Below are 24500 nucleotides of genomic sequence, written 5' to 3'. Positions count from 1 at the left end.
ACTGCCAGCAGGAGGCTGAGAGGAAGACCAAAGAGGAGATGCATGGATGTATTACGGAGGACATGAGGTTGGTTGGTGTTAGAAAAGAGGATGCAGAAGATAAGAGGGAGATAGAGACGGATGACTTGCTGTGGCGACCCCTGAACGGAAAACCCGAAAGGAAAAGAAGAAGATGCGAGTGTGAGTGAATGTGTCCTTCACCACCCCTTTTTGAGAGTCAACATATTTTATTAACACGTGAAACCCTGGTTCTGTCAGAGGACTAAAATCACTCATGGTGAAACAAAAAAAGCACCCGCATATGCACATCCCTGTTCACTGATGCAGCCCACAACAGCAGTGACTGGTCCACTTGGCAGCACTGTATTTCTGACTACTACTGCTTCTCTGCCATTTTCAGAGCAGACAGACATACTGCTGCAATGCCAGTAAAATGAACTGTTTTCAACATTTATCAGCTCCGACTTGTCTGGTGTAGTTGGCCTTCACATCAACTCTGCGTGAGTGTGACAAACAAGCATAAATCAAGCTTCATTTTCTGACCGGTCTGGATTCTGGCCGTCGTGCATTTAAAATATCAGCAGATGACTCGGCCAGCCTCTTCAAAAACACTTGCTATGGATTGCGTTTGTACTGTGGAAATATCACTGAAGATAATTTATACTACTACTGTACTAGGACTGGTGTAAAGAATTATAATAAAACATACTGTTTGCATGAAAGTGGTCTTTTCCCCTGCCTTATTTGTATCATATTAACTGTCATTGTATCTAATATTAGAGGAAAACATAAAAACTCAAACTTTAACAAGCCACAAATACACTTCTGCCGTTCACCTCATCAACATTCATCTGGAGATATATGTTGTCACGGGACTGTCCCCCCAAATATCTCTAAGATCCTGTATCTGGGAAACTAACAGTGAGTGGCTGCAGCTTGGCTTCAGCCAGTATTCACAAAATAAATAAAAGCAACCTCAGATTTAAACCTTTTCCAAGTGACCACTATCAGGAGTGCAATGCTGAAGCAGTGCAAAACTAACATTACAGTTTAGTAACAAAAACCTGCTGCTCCCTGGTGCCAAGTGCTAAACTGACAAATACACCTGTGGTGGCACGTTCTCAAAGACACTGTCCGTTTCTTCTTGAATAATTATAGAAAATACTTCCACATGAAATAATATATCATCCAATTATGTGGACAATAACATGCCAAAGTCTGAATTGTAAATGAACTGATATGCATCAACGTATGACTCTTTCCTTAACATTTAAAGAACAATAATGCTAACAATGCTCCGTGTTTAAGCAGGTGGTTACCAACTTTTCTCCAGGAAACCTCCTGAGTGGTTTGTACAAAAAGGGAAATCCTGTTTTCAAAGCTTGAACATTTATTCATCTAAAAATGTCCATCATTTTATTCATTCATTTTTTCATTTATTTCCTCATTTTATTAAAATGTTTCAATCATTTTTGGGTGTTTGGCCAATCTTTAACAATTTGTAACCTTTTCCTTTTGTAATCATTCCTCTTTTTCTGAAAATACACCGCATCTGCTAGAAGGTGAGTGTCCTCAAGGCTGGAGACACAAAGTTATATGTAATACATTCCACATATCTGATGTAATGTTATATGTAAGGATTCCTTTGATGGATGTGCTGGACTTTTATTTTTTCCTCTAAGCAAGTTCATCTGTCAAGTAAAATCTCTGGGTAAAGACGAGCAGCCTCACTGTAGAAAGTGTGTCTACAGGCTTTTAAACTAAAAACAAATCTGTCGCCTCTTTCTACAGAGCTGTACATGCATTCAGCTAATCATTTTCTTTTCTATAGCTCCATAAAAAGATGCAACACATCTCAACGTGCAACTACAGAATTGTATTTGCTCCACCCTAACGCAGACATCCATCTTCCTCTATTTTCCTGCATTGGGTTGATCTACCCACGAAGTCACAATGCAATTCAAACCCCATTACTTGTAGAGATGACTCACTCTCTGCACCAGCATGGTCTGATCTCCGTACACTCCAGCTTGTTCTCCTTCTCCCACCTCAGCTTCATCTTCGTGCACCACCATCGTGTTGACCGAATCAGTATCTGCATCCCTGTGACTGCAACCACACAAGAATGAGGGTTTAGGGTGAAATAGGAATGTAAACTCTGATTATGAAAAAAGTATTTAGGAGCAAAACGAGCAAAAAAACAACATGATACTTCTTCAATTGCTGGTTTTACCGATCTGTTGGGCTTTCGTCCTCCTCCGGGCCGTCGCCACTCTCACTTTCGTCACTGCTTTCGCTGCTTTCCGAAGAGGAGGGCGGGTAGTCATTGGCCTTGACCGGGAGCCTTGGTGGTTCCTCTGCGCGCTCCTTGGCGTAGAGGCCGTGGTCCTGCACACACATGCACCACTGTTTACTTAGACAGTGCAATCAAAATTGTTTTCAAAATCATCTCAGAAATAAAAGTTGGTAGCACAAAAAAAGACACACTATCTGCAAAATGCACAGCTGATCCAAACACATTTGACGATGAGGGACCCTCGAAAGAATGATTATGTTTAAATATAGGATGCCCACATAACAGAATGAGTGTAAACACATAGAAATACCTCAATATGAAGAAAAGAGTTTATCTCAGGGAAAACTGTAACAAGCATGCTATTAATTCTGTATTAACATAAAGTCAAGAAATGCATATACAAAATAAATTCATGCATGAACACAATGCATCACATGGTATAATAAAAGGTTACTGACCTCCCCTATAGCCCTCTTGTAACTCTGCATATTTAGGGTAAAGTCGACAAACAGGATTTAAGTAGGTGGAAGAATGAGGAGTAACAGAAATGGTACCTACAGTGTAAATTACCGTAAACGCATTACAAAAGTGAGATACGAAGCACCGATTGCTTTTGTCAATCTCTCATTAAAGGGATATTCTGGACAGTTGGTTTCATATTAGCAGTATTGTATTATAAAAACAAACGATGTCACATTACTCGGATGAAGAGAACCCGTGACTGGACACAAAATCAAATCAGGAATGTTTTGTTTCTGCTTCATTTGGAAAAAGCACAACGTTCTGCAACAAGTGTTGTGCTCGGACTTGTACCGTTCTGCAAGTAAATGTTACACTTTTTGATTTTGTACGAGTGTCATTCTTTTGCTATTAGATTAACCAAATGGAAACGGACCAGAACAGGGCTCCATTATGAAGACAAAACTTTGAATTACTTCACTTCAAGGCAAATCACGCAACAAATGGATCTCAGATCAAAAGAAGCTTTTTTTTTTAAAAAGAAGGAAGAAGGAGCAAATTAGTGCAGTTTACGTTATGGTTAATTGTCTTTGACATTCACCGGTTAAGTAATATTACAAATAACTTCAACCATGTGAGGAAGCTGATAGACTGTAAATGTAGTGTTCTCTTAAAGAACCACTCACAGCGGGGCGACCGGGGCGAGAGGAGGTCCGAGACTCCCCAGGCTTATGACGGCTTTCGTGAGACAGAATAGGGGAATCCATTTTGGAGGAGCCTGGAACACATAAAAATAATAATCATGCTGCAAAATGTGCACTTATAAATCATAAACTAAGACGCGCTGGAAAGAGTCTGCTCAGAAACTCACTGAGGATGCGATGCCTCTCCAGAGAACCCGTCTGAGGCAGATTGGACATGATGCTCATACTGTCTCCTCTCTCCCAGCGATCATTGCGGCTGAGATCTGGATTGCTGCAATAAAAATATAATGTTGGTATAGTGCCACCACTTAAAGCTGCTAAATTAAATGTATAAGAGAATATCTGATGAAGGACTAGAGTGTCTGAAGTACCTGGCCCTGACTGGATGCCTGATGCCAGAGTGCAGGTTGGTGTTCAGAGCAGTTGCAATAGATGCGGTTCTCTGGGGAACCTGAGGACAGAAACATCCACTTCTTACAAACTACATTGGTTTATAAAATAAACTGATATTCTGAAGATGCGTTGGGTGTTTTTTTTAGTTTTTTTTTTAAAATTGAATCTATAAGATCTTTTAGCTTAGTGTCCTGGTTTGGCAACTTACCTCGAAAAAATAAAAACTTGCTTAATCAGATTGGGAGGTGGGCCAGTAAGCTAATTGGAGAGCCACAACTCAACTTAGAATGCCTCTCTAATGGGCAGCTACAGAGACTAGCTGATCCATCTCAGATGATACATCTCATCCACTATACGGCCAATTCCAGTATCTCCCTTCTGGCCGTAGGTTTAAATGCCTTTGTGCAAAACTAAAAAAGGTATAAATGTAGTTTTGTCCCCTCAGCTATTAATGTCCTAAGTAGGACATGCTTTCCCAACTTCCATCTAGGTCTATTTATTTATTTATTTATTTATTTATTTATTTATTTATTTATTCTATTGTATAAAACAAACTGTATTTGTTTTGTTTGTCCGTCAATGTTTTGTTTTGTTATTCTCCCGTTTGTCTTGTGTCACTGTCACTGTACTGTATGGTGTTGTTGTAAGTTTCTACTTTTACCTGCAAACAAATCTACCTTCTGGGATCAATAAAGTTACCTTACCTTACCTTACCTTCTTTTTAAAGAGTTTTAAAGGAGTTTAAAACTCTTTTAAAACTTCTTTAAAACTATTTTAAAGAGTTTAAAAGAGTTTTAAAGAGTTTAAAAGGAATTTAAAAGAGATTTAAAGGAGTTTTTGAGCCACAACTCAACTTAGAATGCCTCTTTAATGGGCAACTACAGAGACTAGCTGATCCATCTCAGATGATACATCTCATCCACTATACGGCCAATTCCAGTATCTCCCTTCTGGCCGTAGGTTTAAAATGCCTTTGTGCAAAACTAAACTTTTGGAGCTGTGTTTATTTGTTTATGATATCTGTTCACTGCATTATTCACTGTATTTGTATTATTGTATTTTGTATTCAGTATCTTTTATCCTTCTTTTGCCTGACCAGGGACAAAGACTGCAAATTAGCTGAAGCTAGACGTCTCGTATGCATCACATTTTTCATTCTTTGTGACAATGTTGTATGTATCGTCCCTGTTAATGCCCTAAATAGGACATGATTTCCCATCCTCCATCTAGGTCTATTTATTTATCTATTGTACTGCTTATTCAATCTGGAGCATTTGTTTTGTTTGTCCATCAATGTTTTGTTATTGTACGGTTTGTCTTGTGTCACTGTACTGTATGGTGTTGTTGTAAGTTTCTAGTTTCTACCTGCAAACACATCTACCTTCCGGTATCAATGCAGCTACCACCTGCACCGTGAAACTAATTCCACCGGCCTAGCCGTGTGGCGATAAAAGGAAGTTGAAGTTGATCAATAAAGTTACCTTAACTCAGCTTGATCATTCTGGGTTGTACTGGATCTTACCTTCGGTGGGAGTTCGACATCTGGCAGGCGGATCCAGGGGCCACGATCCTCCCTGATCTGATGCACCTGCGGCGCTGGAGTTTCAGAGGTGGGGTCCGAGTTCTGCCGCACGAGCTCCCTGGAGTGGACGGGCCGGGGAGCGGGGGTGAGGGAGGGGTCCTGGGTGGGGAAGGCGGACATGTTCTTAGTGGGCTGGTCACAGAGGGACTGGGAGCGAGGGACGGGAGCAGCGTAAGGCTTCAGCGGGACCAAGTGAGCCATCTGGAACTGCAGAGGGCAGAAGCAGCACAGGAGAAGGGAGGCGCAGCCCGTCAGCAGGAAGAGTGCACAAGAGCATCAGAGAAGCAAGTCCCAGTGGAGAGGAAAGTACAGATGTGTTCAGATAGGAATAATAAAAAGGGAATAGATATAGAAGGGAAAAAGGAAAAAGAACACATAAATAAGGCCGTCCAGATAAGTAGGTCTAAATCAGGAGGCAGAGAGGAATGTTAGGCTCGCTATTCTGCTGGTGTGGTTAAGCTAAACTTTCAACCCTTTGAAAACACAAACCTTGCCCTGCCCCCCCTGGGGTTCAACGGGCCTCTGCATCGGCGGAGTCTGTGCAGACTGGACCACTCCTGACTGGCTGATGGAGTCAGACCTCGACTGGATGGCAGTATCAGAGACCGTAGTGCAGATCTTGGGTGAACCCTGTCTGTTGAGTTTACTTCGCTCCTCCACCTAGAAGGAATAAAGTGAAAGAACAAATGTAAAAAAGGAGAAAAAGTTGACTGTGGGGCGTTCTGCTTCAAATGCAGGTCCGACTGCTACCTCGCGGGCCCACGTGGGCTTGTTGTTGGGCTCTAGGTTTTTGTTGTAGTGATAAAGTTGCGGCTTCTTTTCTTGCTGCTGCTGTTGCAGGGAGACCAGGTAGGCATGCTCCTGCTGGAGCTGCCGCTGCAGCCGCTCCGACTGACGCTGCTCCTCCAGCTGTTTACGCTTATACTCCTGAGCAAGGACAAAAAACACCACAGTCAAAACACTGCTCAGCTCAGATGAAACCTAACATTAACCAATACATTTAACATCAGACTGCTTTTACTGGTTTAGATACGTAGCAGTCAAGGACTGATGTACGCCGCCAAGATGAAAAACCTGACCATATCAAAGCCAAGTAATAACCAGCCCATGTGGAAATATCCTTCTTTTATTGATCCTGTATGTTGCTTTTCAGGTTACATTTTAAACAAAGAAAAGGCGAATGAGTTGATGTATCAGCTTTTATGACTTGCAGACGTGGGTCTTCAAGCTTTTCTATAGACGCTGATTTCACAAGGTGAAAAAAAATAACAGCATTGTCAAAACTTTAAAGTCACATGCTGAAATTGACAATATAATATATAGTGATTATCTGAGTTCCTACTGCTACAAAGCTGATTTACACAGTGAGGAGTTAATTTACCACATGTATTGATTTATCATAACACTGACGGATCATTTTAGTTTGCAATCTTTGCATTTAAATCAGTATTTGTTAAGGGTGAATATTTTAGACTTTAGAGAGGATTTGTGTTCCTAGTAAAGTGCTTACAAATAACTTTAAACCACTGTCTTTACAGTAAATGTTTTCTTTCCTCGGTATCATGTTTATTGACTTAATAGGATGATTCAAACAGGGACTTGATGTTGCATTTTTACATTCATCTAGCAGCATGACTGGTTTGAAATGCAAATTTTCAAAATTCTTTTTAACTGATCTCATATTTACTATAGCATAAACTAAATCTAATGAAAGGCACTACAAAAGGTTGCTTAGACAAACAGGAACTGTTAAGTTTATGTCAGCAGATTGAAGTGAAGCAGGAGAAGAAGCGAGTTCTTTACTTGCAGATTTGTTCCAGCCGTGAGCTAAAGATTGTGCTTCATTGAAAGTTGGGTATGAGATGCATGCAAAAACACTTTTTGTCATAATTCAGGCTCAAATCAGTCTTCCTGGTAGTTTAAAGAACACAGCACCTTTAGGAATTGCCTTTGAAGATGGCACTGACCCCTAGAAGTGCAGCAGAGGCGTTGCCCTGTGGCTGACCCTGTCATCTGTTCCTTATAAAGGCATACACACAGGAACCATGTATGTACCTCAGCTGTTTCGTTTAAACTGTAAAGAAATGTAGGTCATTTCTGTTCACAAAAACAGAAGCTGAGGGTTCAGTGCTAATGATGACTTTAAGCGCCACAGGAGTGTTTACTTAAAAACCCCCGAAAAACTGCAAAAACTCCCCAGAAAATCTAGGTCACCACATGCCTTTTAAAGATGTGCAATGGTGTGAGCTACTTTGAAACATGAAGAGCATGTTTTTATCAAGATGATGCACATCTACAGTCTATTAATTAAATATGAAAATCAATAAAAGCTACTAAGAAAAAAAAAAAAACATTGATCCAATTTCATTTATTGCACTTAGAATAATCTCACCAAAACCCAAGTAAGACATTTTGATTAAATCAAAAGCTACTGATACTGACAAGAAATATATTTCATTGCCAGTCAACTAATCACCTCAATTGAAGCGCTATAAATGAGAGGAAGACATGAAACCCTCTACAAACAAAACAAGGAATGACGGAGGACCGGTGTGGACTAGTTACCATGAGCAGTGCCTGCTCCTGAAGCAGCTGCTGCTGAAGGATTTCTAACTGTCGCTGCTCTTCTTCTAACTTATGCCTGATAAACTCCTGCAGAAAGGCAAGTAGGCAGAGATAACACATTCACATAAATCTCAGACAGGAGTAGAAGATGGAAACAGATAAGCGTTAGGCGATATCATTCCATTACGAAGGAACCATGTGTTGCGTTGTTAAGAAACAAAAACAATCAAGTATGAAAGCAGTCTTCTTTTTTAGAATAAGCAGTGAAACAGGCAAATGTTATCATCAAAACAAGATCAACATACTGTAGATAATGTGATAAATTGGCAGGTATGGAAAGATGTGAGTATTTAACAGCAAACAGTGACTCCTCTGAGGCAACATTAATCCAGTATGATTCACTAAAAAGGTGATTGTGCTCTGAAGCCAGACTCTGATGCCACTGGGGGTTGAGTGGAAACAGAGCATAAGAGATGCAGAGAGCTCACCCACAGAAATCTCATCTCTGAGTAAATACACTAATTTAGACCCTTGCTGCTATGGCAACGCACTCATGGAATTTCACCACCAGTGCAACTTGCGCTTTGTTTCTGGTGAACACACCTACACTTTGCACTGATTGGCTGACGGCAGCTCCACATCGCGTGTGGTTGGTTACCTGCTCCCTTTCTGCCATCCTTCGATCTTCCTCCCGTCTCATATCGTCAAGTCTCCGATGGGGACCTTTTTCTTGCTGCCTCACCATCTCTCGCTCTTTCCTCTGTTGCTGGGAGAGAGATGTGACAGGAGGAGAGATGAACAGAGGGGCTATGGTTGCAGAGGAGAATTAGCCTGCTAAAGAGCCAATTTTCTGCTGCAAAGAGCTGCAGAAAAATGTTGAATTGAGCAGGAACAAATGGCAGAACATATAGAAGCATATAAAACACAGAGAGAAATAAATATATTTCATCTAATAATTAGTGGCAAGTTCTCACTTTTTGACAGGATGCAATCATTTATGGGTCAACAAAACATTTGTTCTTTGTGGGAAATCATCCCTTCATCTTTTATCATGACTTCATTTTTGGGAAAAGAGCATGCAAGACAGAGCAAGCAGTGGAGGAAGATGAATCGAGTGCTACCTCACTGCAGCACAATGCTCTCCTGCGCAATACTCAAAACAACTACTGAGAAACAGTGAGTGTATGTTACTTCCCAGTCCCATATACCTGCTCATAGACTGCAAAGTTCCTGACACTTTCAAGGCAGAAAATCGGTTATGTGTTACACGACGTAGACGTGTCTTAAAAATGTTCAATAATATACTTTCTCTGTAACTTATGTCTAACGTAGCATTCTTCCAGCTCAAGAACTGTGTGTCAACTTTAAATCCAGTCTGCATGTAAATGCAAATACAACCACATGTGATCTAAAAAGGTTGGGCAAAACACTGAGGGTTACAGCATTATGGATTAATTTTTACGAGTAATCCAGATATGGGGTCATTACTTGCTTCTGTATTAACTTATTTTTTAAAACCTATTTACGCCTAACTGTCAAAGGACAATCATTGTCAGTGTTTTTGTTAACAGCATGCGTAAAGCTAATTTTTGAGAACAGAATTCCAGATAAACATTAGTGGTGTTAATCTAGAGAAGGTGTGAATATTCAGACAATAACAACTACTCACTAACAATAATACTGCTCGAATTAATTACTTTTTCACAGACTAAATATGAGTCTCTTTTTAATTCCCTTTCTGCACCAACTCATTTCACTCGACAAAATTTTCATATAGTTAATAATTCATACGCATAGTACTTGGAGCAGACTGTCTATGACTTTAAGCAGTCTCACTTTATTCCACATTATTCATCCAGCAAAAGCAGAGAAACACAGGAACCCCTGCCACTACAGGCACCTTAAGCTTTGCTTTAACGTACTAGATATTTAACCAGGGAGGCTTTGACATGATTCATACAAAATATTTTGATGCATGTTGTGGCTAGGTCTCACAAATCTTAACTTCTAGGATTTACTAACCTCACATCTTTTGAGAGATTAGTTTCATATATTCATCATATAACACATCAAAAGAGTTGCACTGTTGAGCATTTTGAAATCAAATTAAAAGTCAGGCACCGTCATGAAATAAGGGAACTGGCAAACAAGGATGTCTCAATCAGAGCAGCAGCAAGCAGTTAAGTGGCTTAATCACGAAGACCAGAGCCGACCCATGCCGGCGACAAACCTCTTAGTCAGTTTACTTTTAATCTAATATTGTATTATCCTTTAAAAATGCTCTGGATTACATGTCATTACCTTATCATGTTCAATGTTAGGAGCAAATCCAAGACACTCCCATCTTGAGGATTATATTAAATGATCAACACTCGCCTAAATCCAAAGAAATGTCTAATTTTTATGAGATGGCGATTCGTAAGATTTATTTGTAGTTATTCACCCATCAGTGTTCGATTAGCACCAGACATCACTGTTGTGCCATCAAGAGCTAAACTTAATACTGTATAATCCTGTATAAACTGGTGTCTTAAATATGACAACATTTATGTTTCAAAATAACAATGAAAAATTATCTGACATTTTGTGAAACATGTTCATCAGCTCTCCGAGTTGTAGATTTATCAGCGAGACCGACCCCTTGAGGGGAAATAAGTCAATCTCTGAGTATCGGTTCCACAGGGACCAGAACCTAAACTCTCATCTGTTTTGGTGTGTTTATGCCAAAAGAGGTAATCCTTGGGTACTTGTAATACCGATTCCAGGTATCCCAGGAGGATGGGTAATTGAATTAGTTTTATTCTAATGAAATTAATCTCCTTAACTCAAACAAAACAGAGCCAAGTAAAATAAAGAAACAGTTCTTTGAACTGTGCTAAAATTACTTAAAGCTAAATTAATTAATTGTGATGTAGCCAGACAGTCTTTACCTCAAATAGGATAGCCAGCTAGTACTAGAGTTGGTTAATGTTGATCACCACTAGTGTTGTGGTTTATCTCAGATTATAGAGCTACTGAGCACCAGACCCAAGAGTTATAACTTTAAAACCTAGTGGTCGGTAGCCAGCAGTGGCACATGTTCATAACTCCAGATCTATACCAAGATAGAGGTGGATATGAAGTTAAGCAACATTATTACTTTAGATCTACTTATAGGCTATGTAGCAGTAGATCCAAAGCTATGTAGGAAGTAGATCTAAAGTTATCCATTTCAAAATTAAAAGTCTCCATTCATTATAAATACCTGCTTAATCTTGTTAAGGATCATGGAGACCTGCAGAAGCCTCTCAGCTCTCTTTGGGGGAAAGAGACCCGACAGTTTGCCAGAACATGGAAACTTCTGTGGTTTAATAACAATAAGAAGAGGCCTCTTCTACCGGCACTGTGATCTGCAGACCTATGCTGCCAATTTAACCTTATTACCATTGATATCTATCTGTCTAACTCTCAATAGTGTTTTGTGAGTATTCTTGACAAAAGCTGGTTCTTTTGTGTCCAAAATGAGTTTAAAACATCATTGAACCAAGGGTTCCTGTTGCCTTTGTAAAATATTGAAAAATGCTCATAGCTTGTCCAAGATAGCGACAGTAACTAGGGGGCTGGACTTGTCGATAGGTCAATTCGCTGGGCTGACGGGATGTAGAGGAAAACAGTTCTACATCTGTCCGGGAAACAAAAGCCTAATTGGAACAAAGTTGTAGTTTTAACTACATTTCCTTCAACAAGCTTAGCTCTATTCATAGGTTTTCCCAAGAAATCTCCTTGTGCACATCTTAATTTGATTAGAGCCAGGTTTGTTGTCCTGATGCTGAACTATGCCAATCGCCTCATGGTATCTACTTCATATTTGAGTTTCTTTTTTTATTCTTTGGGAAAACACAATCATTATTTCACATAATGATAAACTGCTCCTTTTAAAAGTACCATTTGTGGGGCTGATCGTTACCTCTTCAAGTCGACGGCGCTGTTCCTTCTGCTCTTCTATGCGTTTCTGTCGGTCGTGCAACAGCTGCCTCTTGTGCTCCTCGGGGTCCCGGCGCTGAGCCGCCAGTTGGGCTTGCAGCTTCTTGTGAGCCTCTTGTGTGCGCTCATTGTTTTCCTGCTGCAGCCGCTGGAAGTCCCGCCTCAGGGTGGACTCCCCAGGTACATTCACTATTGAACTGATGACCAAAATTGAAGACATGAGTGGAGAGTACGCCACGAGATGATGCAACAAGAATTGGGCAGAAATAAAAGATTACGTTTACCTTGACTCTCGATCATCTCTACGATTTTCATCCTCTTCATCACTTCCACTGTACTCGTATTCTGTCTCTTCTACAAGACAAATCAACGGAAAAACAATACATAAATCAAATCAAAATTAGAGCAAGACAATTGAATACAAGTTAAAATTGCTGTGTTACACTTAAGTGTCTTTCCATCTCATTTACATACCTTTCTCTCCCCTCTTCTTGCGTGTTCGGTCAATGTGGTCTTTTAGCTGAATTCGGACCTGGCGTTCAGTGGGCTGGTCCCTAATGAACGAATGCTTGAGCAGCTGCTCTGTGGATGGTCGACTGGCGTACGTCTTCACAAGACAACCCTCTATAAAGTCAAAAAACTTCTTGGACCTGGACGGAAATGGGAGATTGGAGGGTGATAAACTTGATGGTAGCAACAGGAAAGCAGAGAGGAATGTACCAAAATGACCCTTTTCCAATGAGCAGTTTGGTACGGTTGGGTTCCTATGGACCTACAACTTAACGGGGTCCAAAGTACTGTATGGTACGGTTGTATGGGACCCTTTTATAATGGAAACACACAAAATACCGGACTGGACCAAACCACTCAATGGAAAAGAGGTATAAAAGCTGTCAGACAGGCCATTTGACCAGAATCTTTCCCCAACATTTAGGACAAGTTTATGTGGGAGAAGGTCGACTTCTGGTCCCTTTCACACAGACTGCATCTCTGGATGGGAACTGGGAGTCATTCCAAGAAACAAATACTAAATACTAAATCTTCCCTTGTTACATGACTAAAGTAATTCATCTCGATTCATGCAATTTGTTAATGTCTTTGCAGGAAAATGACATGGATAGAAACAGACACATAATTCTTCCAAACGCTTGAATCAAAGACTTCCTTTTAGGTGCATTTCCATTAATGGGGGTTTCAGGTAGTTTTTGTGGAGTCGGATCGTTGACACGTGTCTCCATTAACAGGAACCTCCCTGCAAGAGCCGCCTCAGAAACCTTTCTTAAACCTTTAAATTGCATTGAGCCCTCTCCCGTGAGCTTAAATCACATGAACAAAATTAATTGGAACAATTTGGACCAGAAACATTTTGCTGCAAGTAAATTTGATAAAGATGGAAATTACAAGAAAGAAAAAAAAAGAAAAAAAAACGGTGACTTGGTTCAGGCCTTGTTGTCATGTGATGAGCAGTGTTGTTTGTTCAGTCAATGGCTCTTGTGTGGCGCTACAGCATAATAAAGACACGCTGGCTGAGGGGGCTGAGCCTGTTGGAGGCTCCTGGCTGCCGGGTTTACGTTGATCCCCTGCTAATGGAAACGCACCTTTTGTTGGCTCTTGAAGATGTTTCACCTTTTATTCAGAATGTATCATCAGAGCTGATTATTACCATGACCTGGGTGACTAAGAAACTACACCGAGTACACATGCACATCTAGTAAACAGAGAAACCCTTATTTAGAGACTCGGAGAAAATACCAATTATAAGCTATTGACCCCTGTCATTGCAACTAAAATAAATGCAAAGCAACATCATTATTATGAAATGCTTTTCAACAGCAGAACGAAAATTCATGTTCAAAAAGCAGCAACCAACCTATTACATCTTATGTATTTGGAATCACGGTGCATCTATTTGTTTGGATATTAAACTGATATTTAAAAAGGACTACAAGCTTTTTGACTGCAGTGAAAAAGTGAGAAAGGGGAAACTGCAGAACCACTGCTGTTTGGATGCTGTGGGACTATAATCTTCATTGAATGAGTCCCTTAATGAAAGGTAGATAAAAAATAATAGGCACGAAAAACACAGGGTTGTAAAAAGAATGACAAATTTATTTTTAATAAGCCAACTTCTGGCTCACCTATTTATCTCTGACATTCTTTACAGCAATCTTGACCACAAATAAATTCAAAATAACCTTAAGCAAACTGTCTACTTTGGGAGATGGAAAGATATTCAAAAATTACTTGTACAAGCAACACTATTTCCATTCAGTGTTCTTCTCATAAAAGTGTGTTTTTATGCATTTAGTCATTTATTGTTGTAGTGTCCTAATGTGCATTCCAAGTTTATTATAACACCACTTTTTACTCCACCGTCCTGCTGTGACTTTTTCAAAACCGTATCCAGTTTTGACCAACGTCTTGCAAACATCTTCTAATAGAGAATGAAACATTATGGAACTGGAGCTGAAAAATGTAAAGCTTTATGTTACAATAACGGATTTGTAGTATGAGTAGGATGAATAAGTCTAAGCCACATCGTGTAACACTAAGTATTTCATTCATGATGAATTTCAATTAAAAAACTGCTGCCTGAAACAATTTGGGTCAATCCGGCAATGCCTGAATACGTGCTAGAAACTGAATACAGATTAATTACCTTGATAACAGGTAGGTGAATGATGGTATAAAATCATTCAACCATAGCTGAAATTGCTAAAATTGGGTCAAAAACTATTTGCCAGTGCTTTTTCAATGATTTAGTAACGCTTTATAAAAACTTGGAAAGACAGTGGCAAACGCTCATCTTTGATGAAGAGATGTGGTTAAATGGAAAAAATCCTGGACGACTGCAATCTCCTTAATTTTTCTCAAAATCTAACAGAGGAAAGTCAACAGTGAAACTCTGTTTAATAGTAAAAGTAAGAGCATCTTGATGTGGAAAATGTGAAAACAGCTGACAGTATTGGCACTAAACAGCTGTGTAACCTTAAGAAAACCACTTAAGAGCACCGCTCATCCGTGGCCATGGATGGTGAATGTACGCCATAAACAGAGCTAAAGGTGGTCCAACAAAATATTACGGGGGCCATGTGGGCTATTCTTCAACAATAATGATGTATGCAGACTCACTCTGGTGACTTGATTATTGTCCAGCTTTGGCAGAAAGCCTTTAAAGGAAAGTTTTAATCTTTTTAAGCCAGTCCAGACAGACATCAGGATGGTTGTTCACTTACCATTTTTTGGATTTAAGTTTCGGTGGGGAGTTCCTAGGAATCAGAAAGAGGGCCCTCATTGGATGCATGTCACATAAGGCTACAAGAAAAAGAAAAAAATGGCACATCAGGATAAATGTAATGCAAGACTATTCCTTGTCTGGGTAGCTAGTGAGCAGTACTGGACACCATCATAGATTTCTGCATCCTGAAACATGGTTACAGCTGTTGTTATCCAATCTCTCCTGGTGCCTTAGGCTTATTGTTACACTGAATGTAAGAGCAAGGACTGTGAGTCACCGTGTTCCCAGCGTAGGTAGGTACTGTAGATAAACCTGACTGGTTAGCTTCAGAGTTTCACAGTAAATAGGCTTTTGTAATGCCGTTTTTATGACATGTGCAATGTCTGCCAAAGGAAAGGGGGAATTTCATTTTCGTCATAAAAAAGAAGCCAACTTAAAGAATAAGTCACAGTTAAACTGATAACATGAGCTCGATATGACAGACATTCATTTTTACAGCTCTATTACATTATCTGTCTGCAGAGAGGATTCATTACAAAGTTACTCACACACTGATGTCCTGTTTAAAACTTTACTACACACCTGAACAGGTAATTTTGTTGAGATTTGTTTTCTTTTTTAATAATCAAGTGTACAGAATTATGCAGCATCAATGTAGTGAATTAAATTAATATCTGAATGCATACTTTTAATTTACAACGCTGCCAATGTAGTGAAATAAAAGCTGCACTGTGGCAAACTGAACCCTCAAGAGTCTCAAAAGAAGCTTAATAATTAATATGCTTTAATTAGCAAGCTTTAATAAACATTTCATCATACGGCTGGTGGCTTGTATGACACTGAAAAGCAAGTTGCCTTGACAGGGGTCTTAGTTTCCTGCCATACTTGACATCATGATGCATTGAGCAGCAGATTTACTGGAGTTTAATTAAAGCATTTTAAGTCAGTAACGTAAACCCTCATTTGGTTTACAAGTTGTATGTACTAGGACATAAAACATTACAATTAAAAGAAGGTGGCCTGTATCTATGTTGTCATATCATGTACCAAGTTACCCAGAATATAAAGAGATAAATGATGCTGTCTTTTAATATTTACTTTAGGTTAAGTGACTTAAATGAAAAGTGGTGTCAGAACTAGAATTAGGAAGGAATCAAAAATAGGGGCCAGTCCACACCATGGACCTATTTCAGTGACCAGACTGATGCAGTGAGCACACGCTGCATAATTTATGATGGCAGACCAACACCAGCTTGACAGTTGGCCTGTATATCCGGCTGCATGTCACTCACAGCAGCAGGCTATAGCAGCTGTGTAGCTCCCCATCAGTTACGGTGAAAAACTCATGATAAAAAAGGAAAAACAAAGAGTCCCTTGAACAAATCCCAGTTTTCTAAAGCTGCAGACCAAAGTCAGGAAATGTTTTAAATCTGACGTGTAAATTGATACTTTACCAAGAATGATCTGCCGCCAGCTCGCTGCTTTGATCGCAAGGATTAAAGAATTACTCTGTAATATATAGAAGACTTTTTCTAAAGATCAAATATAACTGGGGGATAAAAAACCTCACTAAACGCATTAATGGAGCAGTGTGGGTTATTCCTTCATCAATAATGATGAAAGGTCTGGATTTGGTTCCAAGTGTGTCATTTGGAATTAAACAATGCTGTAAACTGTAAACCTACAAATAGGCACAATTAGGCCACAAAAAAATAACTAATAATAATACTAACAACAACAACTACTTCTGCTTTTCTTTTTAACGCACTCACTGAAGAGAGAAAATGAATCATAATTCTCAAGAATAGAAACACAAGATAAGCTTTTGAAAGGAAAACAATACCCATCTTAAAAAGCGAAAGAATAATTCTTCAGATAGAGGAAACCAAGCTCAACAACAACAACAACAACATTTTTCAAGGTTCAGAAGCAAAGGCTAATGTAGTGGTTGAGTCGATCAAACCTGATAAAGCGACAGTTTACCCGCTGGATTTAAAAACAAATCAAATCAAGTATATTTATATAGCCCTTTACAACGGCCAAAGGGTACCCAAAGTGCTTTACATGAAAGTCTAAAGATAATAGCCTACCAAAAAATGGATAATTAAAACCAATGCGTAAAAATAGTTAATAAAAATAGTACAGAAAATGGCACTTAACACCAACACAAACACAAAAAAGCATTAAAAAAAGTTACAACCTTCAATTCTGACAGTTGAAATATCATTTATCCAACTGTATTGTAAATTATCTGCTTTCAAAGAAAAAAGGTTTTGTGATGGATGTGTGCTTCTAAAAATAAAAATGCAAGAATTTGTAAAAAAAAAAACACAAAAAAAACAAGTACATATTGTTTCCTTCATATTGAAAAAAATCTCAGAATAGAAATAATCTTAAAAGTGTAGTGACTGGATACGTTCCAGCTTGGGGTTTCCTGAGAAGTCCTCTGAGAGATTATTTGGTCTGATCCTACGATATCAGACGGATGTCAATCAAAAGTAAACACACTAAACTCAGATTTAAGGTGAGGTGAAACAGCTCTCCAGCCTCAAACTGAAAGGAAAACAGCATCCTCAACATGATGCAGCAGGCTCAATAAGCTGCCAGAGTTAAGCCGGTGTGTTTTACCAGACATTCTTTTCTAAATTTTACCCAGCTATGCTTCGGTGAGATTTTCCTTGCTTCCACACCAAATCTAGAGGCAGATCTCCCCACAGACCAGAGACAGGCAGATCCGTGCAATCAGCTGCCAGCTCACGACTACACTACCCTATTACAGTGAGTCAGCTGTCCATCTGAGGACACAGCCAACAAGGCTGCATATGCGAGCCGGACTCATTCATCAGGTCTTTGAGAATACGATAAACGTCCTACTACTAAAACTTAATCCAACATCAAGCAGGTAAAAAGGGGGAACACTTACGAGGAGCTCCCTCTGCCATCTCAATGGCCGTTATCCCCAAGGACCAAATGTCACTCTGTAAAATACACACAACACATCAGTTTGAATGTATTACTCTTGCAGCATATGCAAACATATACGCTAAAAGTGCTGCTGGAGTTACCCTGTAGTCATAGGTGGAGTCAGGGTTCTCATCGCAGGCAATGACCTCTGGTGCCATCCAGTAAGGAGTTCCAATGAAGGTGTTCCTCCGTCCAACAGTCCTGTCCAGCTGAGCACTTACCCCAAAATCAACTAGGGAAAAACAGACCAGAGGAATAAACTATTGAAGAGAGGACAAAGCACAACTACCTCAGCAAAACCAAGTACTTTGACTCGACATACCAAGCTTGACCTCTGCATTCTCCGTCAGCAGCACGTTCTGGCCTTTGATGTCTCTGTGGATCACTTTATGGGCATGGAGGTGAGCAAGGCCCTGTTCACACACAAAGAAGTCAAACCTGGTCACTGAGTAATGACTTCAGCTGCATAATTGATTTGACTGGTGCGACTGCGACTTCCTACCCTCAGGATCTCTCTGCAGATGTAAGCAATCCAGTCCTCCTTCAGAGAGCTGCCTTTGGTGTTTTTCACCAGGTCGGTCACTGATCCCGCGCCGCAAAACTCCATCACCAGCTACGCACACACAATTATGTTGTAAAAATGTTGTACCGCTTGAAATAAATATGAACTGAACTGAACAATAAAGCTGAATATGCCCAAAACAACATCACGGCAGGTACAAGTGTAGTTATACCCAGAGTTGATCATCGTGTCCTGGTGGACTCTTCTTGACAAAGGCACCGTAATACGTGGCTATGTTGCGGTGGTGGCTGTATTTCTTCAGCATGTTGATTTCTGCTTTGATCTCCTCCTCTTCCTCCTCTGTGACATCCATCACCTTGATGGCGGCCAGTTGGCCTGTCTTCACGTGACGCCCCTGCAGAAAAGGCCAAAGTAGGTTACTGTGACGCCGCTTGATCAAGTTTGAAGTTCTGAAAACTCACGACTTTCACCCATTATAGGCGTAGCTAATTGCTTCTTCACTTCACTTTGAAGTGAGAAAATGTAGAATAAGAGTATAGGGTCTTATCTCCCCGTCACCGCCGCTTTAAAGCTTTTAATCAGCCTGATGGCCGAAAATATCTACTAAAATAGCAATAAGCCTTTTCTGCTGTAACCCGAAAAGGGAACGGCATACACCTCAGTCTTTCATGGGAGTTAAACCATTTTTATAAATGATTCGGGCATCATGGCTCACCTTGTACACTTGTCCATATGTGCCATTGCCAACAACCTCGACCAGCTCAAAGATTCCTGCCGGATCCTGTTGGAAACAGACCTTTGTGAATTAATGAGGCATATTAAACTGTTATACAACACACAGACACAGTAGGTCGCAACCAAAGAGGCACAATCTTTGGTCAAAATAGGTGTTTCTAAATAAATTTGACCAACTTTTTCCTCAGTTGAGGTTGTGTATCAACTTGTTACACACATTTGTTTTAAGTTAAGAGTAATACCCCTCAACTGCTCTCATAAGTGCTTTAATCTCACTACAACTACATTAATCACAAACCCTGACTTACATAAAGTCTAAAGACAAAACACTGGTGAGGAGGTGATGAAAAAAAAAGATCTGGATAAGATCTTTTTTTTTACAAGCTGCAATATCAAAGTGAGGATGTTTGCAGATCGATAGGCTCCATCAAAACCACTGTGACAGACATTTAATTGTTTTGTAAAGATAATACTGTTTGTAATGTTTACATTGGAGTCATTTTAAATCATTTTTCACCCTTTAAAGACCAACTAGGTTCAAACTTCCTAGCCACATGCTTTCTTGCCACCTTCAGGACTTGACAAAGAAGAAGAAACAGAATCACTAAAAAGGTTGGATATGCAAAGATTATTCATGACAACATGGACAGAACTTTAGGATCTTTGCTTGAGTCATTATTTTATGTTTCAAAGCTGTGAACACATATTCTACCGACACTAATAAGTCGTAGGTTGCTTTGACAAAATTATGCAACCCCCCCTCCCCCCTGAAACGAAGGAAAATGACAACCAGTTCCACTTTCAGGGAATTTCAATATGGCTTTAAGAAGATGTGTGGGTGGTGAGACTGCTGCTTTGGGTTTAGAACGTACACCATGACCTATCCTGCTTTCATCCACTTCCAGTGATCAGTTTTCTGCCTTCAACACCAATGGGAAGATTTTCTTTTCAGTGGAAGAATGCAAATGAACAATAACATTTATATTTTGGAAGAATCTGGCAGTTAAAACTAAAAAATGATGACCATCTTTGATGATAAAGTGAGCAACAACAGAGATCTGAAGCGGGTTGTGAATAGGAACAGAAGTGTGACGTAAAATGGGAGGGTAAAGAACGACGGCATAGAAGGGAATAATGTAATGATTGAGTAGGCGGTGAGGCAGAGGCGGCAGCTTCACTCACGTCCAGCAGAGAGTGGGATGGGAGGAATGAGTTGAAAGTCAAGGAAGGGTACAATTTTAGTCCAAGCACACCTCGCACAATAATAAAAATAAAATAAAATAAAATAAATGTTTTTAAAAAGGCGCCGTACAACTCTAGGTGACCGAAAGATAAATCTGGAATAAGAAACATGCACTGAAAATGATAACTCTGATGTTTAGATGTGTTATGTTGATGAATAATCTCAATACACTTGAGGTCAACCTCGATTAACGACACAATTCATTGACTCAAATATCAAGTCTTAATAATCCTGTTTTAGAGTGCATCAGCATAAAATAAAGCGGTGGCGGTCCAAGAGGAAGTTGACAACTCATTTCCTGTGAGGGTGCTAACACACTGATGCAGGAAGTCTTGAAAGATGCAAAGGAAAATAACTGGCCTGTGGTTACAAAGCTGTAGATATCAGCAAAAGTCACAATCTCAACCCTTCAATGAAAAATTATTAAAATGTGAAAAAAGGAAATCTAGCTTGTATTTCTGTAATCATTTAATAAAAGATTTTTTTTATTTTATGTTACAGTAACCAATGCTCACACACCTCTGTTAGCTTATCCGTGCCAAACATATTTTGTTGCAAACTATTTGCAACAAAGTAAAATCAAATGTCTAAATTACTAATGCGTTTCGTTTCCAAGGAACTTATTGTCATAGTTAGTAAGCAGCCAATGTTACACAAACACTCAAAACGTGTTTTAACTTAAAAATAAAACATTTACCAAAAGAGAGGAAACTCATACACTGCTTCTTTTTTTTTTAAATATATCCTGTTATAAATAATGCTGATCAAAAAGAATGTGAATTAGGCATTTCTGCCAAGCTGATTACTTGGGACCTGTGTGGGTCAACTGTAGTTATGTAAAACAGAGTCCTTCCACTGAAAATTTCTTCAAATTAGAGACTGAGATTATCTTTTTGTGCTCCAAAAGAAAGAAACTGTTTGTTCTAAAACTGTTTCACTGCACTTTAAGACACAATGATGCTGTAAATAGACCCGACAAGGATTTTAACACTTCTAAAATAATGATAAAGATGTCCTGCAAAGAATAATGCAAATGATAACCATTCATGCTAAATCTGACATAGTTCAAGTAGGTTCAAGTAAAAATGTTTCTTGAAGAAGCCTGCCACACATTAGTACGAGCTCAAGAATGCATTTAAGTTGGGGATGGGCACTAAACTGAATACACAACTTCTGTTTGATAAGAGTATGTACTTGAGTCCCTGGTGAGTTTCTGAAATCACAACAACCCTTTCACACTTATCTCTGGCAGATTTTGGTGGCAAGACTTCAAAAACAAAAGAAACAGTGCCGACACTGCTCAAACAGTAACTTCAAATAAATAAGGGAACGCCCATTGATTGGACGGAAACAGCTAAATTAGTATTAAAGAAAACTACTATTGCCACCAATTATATCCAAGGAGAAGTGGGAAAGACCTCTAACCTGGGTCCAACTAGTAGCTACCAACCTCTATATATCACCGATGATATATCAACATGCATGTGAGAAATTACTATTAAACTTGTTTTTTTTCTTACTGAACCGCGATAAATAAGTTTTGCTTCTTAATACCCCTTTTCAGACAATTTCCATCAATCAATGTCATATCTGAAGGTATAAATACTTACAAGTTTATTCAATTGGAATTTTTGCTTATATTATTTTTCTATTATGTACAAATTTATATATGAATATATATAGCGACGATGAACTAATACTGGTGAATATGTATATGTTGTTTGGGATTGTTCTTTTGTAAATACTGTTTACCAATCACTTTTGTGGTAATTGTCTGAAATAAATTCATTGGTTCAATATTTAAAATTTTACACAGATGAAGTGAGAACCACCAAGGGTTGTACCCATGTGTTGCAACTTTCAAAGATCAGATAAAAGTTAGGAAAACTGGGACGGATTAAGCCTCATGGAAAAGCTTACAAGCTTTTCTGACACTTTATATTAGGATCAGGAAATTAAGTGACATTTGCACGTTTTAAATTTCAGCTTCACGTGAGACAGTAATTCCCACAAAGAAATATTTCTGCAAAGCTTGGATTCACTTACAGAAAATGGTCCAACAAGATATAAATGGTAGTCCAAAGTATGTGGTAACACAATAAAATTCTTCATGACAACCAAAGCCTGTAAAAGCCATGGCTGTCATGTTTCCCTTTATTTCTTGAATTTTAACACACCACACAGAAAGTTGTCAGGGATGATGATCTGTTTGGTGATTGTAAACAGAACAGCTGCCTCCAACACCCGGCCAGAGGGGTGTTTATTTCACCTGAGCTTCCTTGCGTGGGTGTACGGTTGTGCTTGTTGTTAGAAACTCGCATGACATAAGAAAAGCCATCACAACCACAGCACCCAAGGCTGATTTATGGTTCCGCGTTACACCAACGCAGAGCCTACGGCGTAAGGTACGCGGCGACGCGCGCCGTACGCCGTAGGCTCTGCGTCGATTTAACGCAGAACCATAATCCAGGCTTGAGCCGTGGTCGTGCAGGAACAGTGGAGATACTCACCCGCAGAGCTGCGAGGTCGATGTCGTCCAGGCTTCGTGTGGGGGCGTTTTCAGACATACTTGCAGAAACTTGTGACGTAACAAGTACAACTTCGGGGCTGCTTTTCAGTTTAGAATGGCTTATTGTATGCAGATTGTACAGTAAACCGGCTTTCTGGGATAAATCCTAGACGAGCAGATCCATGTCCGAGCTGGCACAGACGCTCCCAGCTGGCTAGCCCACGTCAACCTGGCCGACGGATATAATGTTTCCTCCCAACAATTAAATATCAGGTTTAAAACAAACAAAAACTACGCACTAAATGAAAGGAATGCAGTGTAGATATTTGAGAGAGCTGTTTCCGTCGCTGTTAGGCAGCCATCACAACAAACCTAAACGCACCTCCACCTTGCTGCGTTTATTCTGACGAGACATTTGCGTAAATGACGCACGCCGAGGAAAAGAAAACTAAACGTCTAATGTCCCACTGGGATAGTCCTCGTTGTGCCAATAAAAGTAGAAAAACAGCAGTCACGGCTCTGCAACGCAACGTCTGATGTGATGGCGTCCGGGTCGGTCCGCACAGCACCAGAACCGAGCCTCAGGCTGGCATTATGAGCCCTATTTCCCTGGAAGAATTACGAGCTGTGAAAAGGACTGGTGAATAAATAAATACAGAACAAGCACACGGCTCCCCCCTTGCGTGCGCAGTTGTCCAAACTCTTCCCCGCGACTTGAAATGATCCGTCAGGTTCTGCCAGCGCGCGCGCCCGCGTCCGAACCGCCTCAGGTGCGCGCGGCCGCGGCTAAGATTTTTCCTTTTCCAGAATAAACTTTCGCTCTTTTATTTCATCCGTGTTGACAGTCGCGCCCAGCACCGCCAGCCTTCCGGGGAAAACACAGGCGGCCACTGTGTCCTGGCCAGCCGCCGCAGCACTTATCTGGCCCTCTTCTGCAAGTTTACCGCCGCCCCGAGTGCAAATGTGATCATAAATACAACTAAACGCAGTCCAGCGCAGTTTCTACCTGCGGAGAAAGGGCGAAACTTGTTATTTCGCCATGTTTTGCCACCCAGGTCCTCCCTCCCACCTCCAGGTTTAGTCCTGTTGCGAGGTTTCTTTTTTTTTTCTTTTTTTTTTTTTTTTTTACTTTATTTAACAGGAACAATGACAAACTCAGATGTAAACATAAGTAGGCTACGTCAGATTGAGAGAACAATCATATGGAAGGCTGAAACAGTCAAAATTAAATAAATAATACATTCATTCAATCATTAAACAAATGCACAATGAAATAAATACATAGTATGGAATGCTGAAACAGTCAAAATTAAATAAATAATGAAT

At 39.8% G+C, this 24500-nt stretch overlaps 1 protein-coding gene across 5 annotated transcripts in view; it reads right to left on the bottom strand.

Moving 5' to 3' along the window:
• mink1 (misshapen-like kinase 1) overlaps window positions 1-24257 on the bottom strand; it is a 34595-nt gene extending 10338 nt beyond the window's left edge. Inside the window, exons 1-22 of one of the 5 annotated variants that reach the window (XM_061739860.1) lie at window positions 23176-24257; window positions 19403-19468; window positions 18899-19081; window positions 18667-18777; window positions 18487-18577; window positions 18266-18396; window positions 18124-18178; window positions 15199-15277; window positions 12437-12612; window positions 12247-12316; window positions 11946-12159; window positions 8658-8765; window positions 8000-8086; window positions 6185-6361; window positions 5924-6094; window positions 5375-5641; window positions 3831-3910; window positions 3627-3730; window positions 3442-3533; window positions 2755-2778; window positions 2234-2388; window positions 1992-2109 (exon numbers count right to left, since the gene is read on the bottom strand). In XM_061739860.1, coding sequence (XP_061595844.1) covers window positions 1992-2109; window positions 2234-2388; window positions 2755-2778; window positions 3442-3533; window positions 3627-3730; window positions 3831-3910; window positions 5375-5641; window positions 5924-6094; window positions 6185-6361; window positions 8000-8086; window positions 8658-8765; window positions 11946-12159; window positions 12247-12316; window positions 12437-12612; window positions 15199-15277; window positions 18124-18178; window positions 18266-18396; window positions 18487-18577; window positions 18667-18777; window positions 18899-19081; window positions 19403-19468; window positions 23176-23232 — 2616 coding nt within the window. In that variant the 5' untranslated portion in view covers window positions 23233-24257. Of the gene's footprint in view, window positions 1-1991; window positions 2110-2233; window positions 2389-2754; window positions 2779-3441; window positions 3534-3626; window positions 3731-3830; window positions 3911-5374; window positions 5642-5923; window positions 6095-6184; window positions 6362-7999; window positions 8087-8657; window positions 8766-11945; window positions 12160-12246; window positions 12317-12436; window positions 12613-13510; window positions 13546-15198; window positions 15278-18123; window positions 18179-18265; window positions 18397-18486; window positions 18578-18666; window positions 18778-18898; window positions 19082-19402; window positions 19469-23175 lie in introns of those variants that run through there. The other 4 variants (XM_061739864.1, XM_061739861.1, XM_061739862.1 and 1 more) reach the window with 4 other exon arrangements.
• Between the last annotated feature and the right edge of the window lie 243 nt (window positions 24258-24500).

The sequence above is a fragment of the Cololabis saira genome, chromosome 14, assembly GCF_033807715.1.
Source record: "Cololabis saira isolate AMF1-May2022 chromosome 14, fColSai1.1, whole genome shotgun sequence".
Lineage (NCBI taxonomy): Eukaryota > Metazoa > Chordata > Actinopteri > Beloniformes > Belonidae > Cololabis > Cololabis saira.
This window is presented reverse-complemented; position numbering and strand designations above follow the sequence as displayed.